This window comes from Tinamus guttatus, unplaced genomic scaffold (genome assembly GCF_059628265.1).
Source record: "Tinamus guttatus ecotype Peru unplaced genomic scaffold, ASM5962826v1 Tinamus_guttatus_pri_ptg000546l, whole genome shotgun sequence".
Classification (NCBI taxonomy): Eukaryota; Metazoa; Chordata; class Aves; order Tinamiformes; family Tinamidae; genus Tinamus; species Tinamus guttatus.
This window is the reverse complement of record NW_028289080.1, coordinates 1,923,131-1,926,166: the sequence shown is the minus strand read 5'-3', so window position 1 is coordinate 1,926,166 and position 3,036 is coordinate 1,923,131. Positions and strand designations below refer to the sequence as shown.

The window sequence follows — 3,036 nt, the reverse complement described above, 5'->3', positions numbered from 1 at the left end:
GACAGCGCTTGGCAAGGCTGCAAGATGGGAAGGTGCCTTCTATCGATTAAGCTTCTATCGAGTAACATACAGTAGAACTGACTGTCCTCGCCTTAAAGAAATGTGGACCTAGAGTGGGGAAAAAACAAGTTTCAGGGATAAGCTTATTGTTAAAGCAACATCGCTTGTGTACATATTAAATCTGCTTATATACTATGATCCTCTTGTCAGGCTTGCTGCGCCTGAACTTTTCTTGGCCTGCTTGCAGCTGTGACGGCAATGTTTCTAATTGACCAGGGTCTGTGGCTAATTTTGTTTTATATTTGTTTATCTTTGGATAGCATGACTGTAGTTTTACACAGATAGCAGTAACAAGCAGTTATTCGATGTAGAATAAGATATTCAGGACTATAACAGAATGAGGCAGCATAAAGAAATACAGGCCTGGCCTGAGAGCAGAGGCCTTGAGAAAGGGTGACACAGGATATGGCAGAGCAGAGTAGAGGCACGAAGCAATAAGAGACGGGGCACAGACTTGGCACCGGAGACCCCGTGACTATAAACAACTCAGTCAGACTGTCACGGGGATCATACAGCCCAACACGAAGTATAAAAACCACGCGCCGACGGAAGGAATTCCAAGGAGAGCAGTAGGCTTGAGCAGGCTTCAACACGCACACACAGTCCTTCCTGGCGCCTGCAGACACTTGGCAGTGTGCTGATGAGCATAGTGTACAGACTGGCAACGAGATTCACATTTATACTGTGCTTCTACTGTATACCACGATCGCTATGCTCTGCTAGGGCTAATTTGAACGTATAACGTGATTTAAGTGCACGACTGTATCACTGCTAAGTCAAAACCCTGCGTAACGTCAAATAACTTCAAATAAGTAAAATCTGTATTAAACATTAATAAACATTAATAAACATTCCACATGTGGAATATCTAAAAGAACCTGGTCAGAGAGTATTGGACTCTCTCATGCAGCTGCGTGCTCTACTGGGAGAAGATGCCCTTGAAGCGGACCTTGTCCTCCTTGTCCTTCTCACGTAGGCGGGCTTCCAGGCTCCTCAGCTCCTTGGCCACGATGGGGCGCAGCGAGGGGTCGAGCGCCAGCACCTTGGCAAAGTCAGCCTGTGCCTCAGCCACGTTCCACACCGCCGCATGCGCCTTGCCCCGTTTGAAGTAGGCCTTGACGTTGTCTGCAAGGAGAGAGCTGTTGGGCTGGCCTCGTGTGACAGAGTACCCTGGCCTGCCCCACGCAACCTTAACAGCGCCCGCTCGCCCCCCGGATGCTCACTGCGGTCAGCCAGTGACTCCTTACCCTCATACTTGTTGAGAATGGAGGAGCAGTGATCCAGCACCTCATAGTACTCCTGGCACTGCAGCTTGCATTGACAATAGTTTAAGAGCAGCGGGGTGATCTTCTGGTCGAGTTCAATCCAGTCTGGAGAGCCAGGCTGCTCCTGCCCAATAGAAGGACAAAAGCGAAGGGGAGAATGCAGCAGAGCTCCCCAGGGCGATGCAGGGAGGCCTGCGCGTGCGGCAGGGTAATGCAGAGAGGAGCTCACCTTCATCTGCAGGTTCTTGAGACACGCGATGGCATCATAGTACTTGGAGGCTGCCTCGGGCACCTTGCCCTGCCGGTAGAGTTCGTTGCCTTCCTTGTGGATCAGTGGTACGGCCTGCAGCTTCTCCTCGTCTGTCATGGCCCAGGGGTCCTGCTGGTATGAGCCAGGCTCCTCCACCTGCCAGTGCCATTTCATGAGAGAAGGTCTCCCCAGGAGCTGCCCCATGGCATGGGAAGAGCCCCGGGTGCCTGATGCCAAGAGCAAGCACAGGAAGGGGCAAGTGTGTACTGGCCCCATGGTTCTGGGAGAGCCCTGAACACCCTTGGGTCCCCAAGGTCAGCAGGCCGCCCCATGGCATCCCTCGGGCACTGATGCTCACCTTGAGCACTTCGATGTCGAAGATGAGGGGCTGCGGGTTCTTCTGCAGCTCATCGAGGTCAGCGTAGCCCAGCGAGTGGTGCTCGTGCAGCTGGGCGATGCCACAGCAGTGGCGCTGTCCCTCCAGCGGGTCCTTTCCCGCCGCGATGTTGCGCAGGCTCTTGGACACGATGGGGTAGAGCACGACGTGCTGCGGGGAGCGGGGCGATACAAAGGGCACCGGGGTAGACGTGGTGGCCGGTGACAGAGCGGCCACAGGGAGGGGGTACCTGTCAACACGCGAGGACAGACCCCGCCCCCGATGTGTCCCCGCCCCCAATGCGTCACCCCCGACGTGTCCCCGCCCCCCGACGTGTCCCGCCCCCCCGACGTGTACATGCCCCCCGTGTGTCCAGTCCCCCCGGAGTGTCCCCGCCCCGATGTGTCCCGCCCCCGCGGGGTGTCCCCGCCCCGCTGCCCCCCTCCCGTCCCGCACCTTGGCGTCGCAGCGGAAGCGGGCGCGCTCGCCGGCCCGCATGGTGCGCAGCGCCGCCTCCCACACGGGCAGCTTGAACTTCTTGCCGGCGATGAGCTCCATGGGCTTGCCCCGCGCGCGGCTGTCGTCCAGGGCGCGCTCCTCCGCCCCGCAGCGCAGCGTGCGGTAGTGGAAGGTGAACTGCAGGCGGGGGGGGGGGAGCGGGGGTTGCCGCGGAGGGCTTCCACAAAGCGATGCGGCGCCTCCCCCGCGCGACGCCTCCACGCTCCCCCCGCCGCCGGTGCCCACCTTGGTGCCGTCGCGGGGCTCGGGCGGCGCGCCGCTGCCCTCGCGGATCACCTCCTTGTGCACGCCGTCGGCGCGCAGCGCCTCGACCTGCTGCGCCATGATCCGCCGCCGCTGCCGCCGCTTCGGGCGGCGCCGCCGACGCTCGGCTCTTTCCGGAGCGCCGCGTCCGCTCCGCGGCGGCCCCTGGCGGCCGAGAGCGCTCGGCGCCCGCCGGGGACACCCGCCCGGGGCGGAGCCCGAGGGGGCGGCCCGGAGCCCGAGGGGGACGGCGGGGACAGCGACCCCTGTGGAGGGGAGGCGGGGGGCCAAGACGCGATCCCCGTCTGCCCCAGATACCCGCC

At 60.5% G+C, this 3,036-nt stretch overlaps 1 protein-coding gene across 1 annotated transcript; it reads right to left on the bottom strand.

Annotated features, from left to right (window-relative positions):
- Positions 1 to 289: 289 nt before the first annotated feature.
- On the bottom strand, positions 290 to 2,827 carry AIP (AHR interacting HSP90 co-chaperone). The gene is made up of 6 exons (XM_088534160.1): positions 2,696 to 2,827; positions 2,408 to 2,587; positions 1,934 to 2,122; positions 1,555 to 1,731; positions 1,308 to 1,449; positions 290 to 1,185 (listed from the first exon to the last, which is right to left on the bottom strand). Exons 1-6 carry the CDS (start codon positions 2,792 to 2,794, stop codon positions 980 to 982), a joined length of 993 nt encoding a protein of 330 aa, XP_088390286.1. The 5' UTR covers positions 2,795 to 2,827; the 3' UTR covers positions 290 to 979.
- Between the last annotated feature and the right edge of the window lie 209 nt (positions 2,828 to 3,036).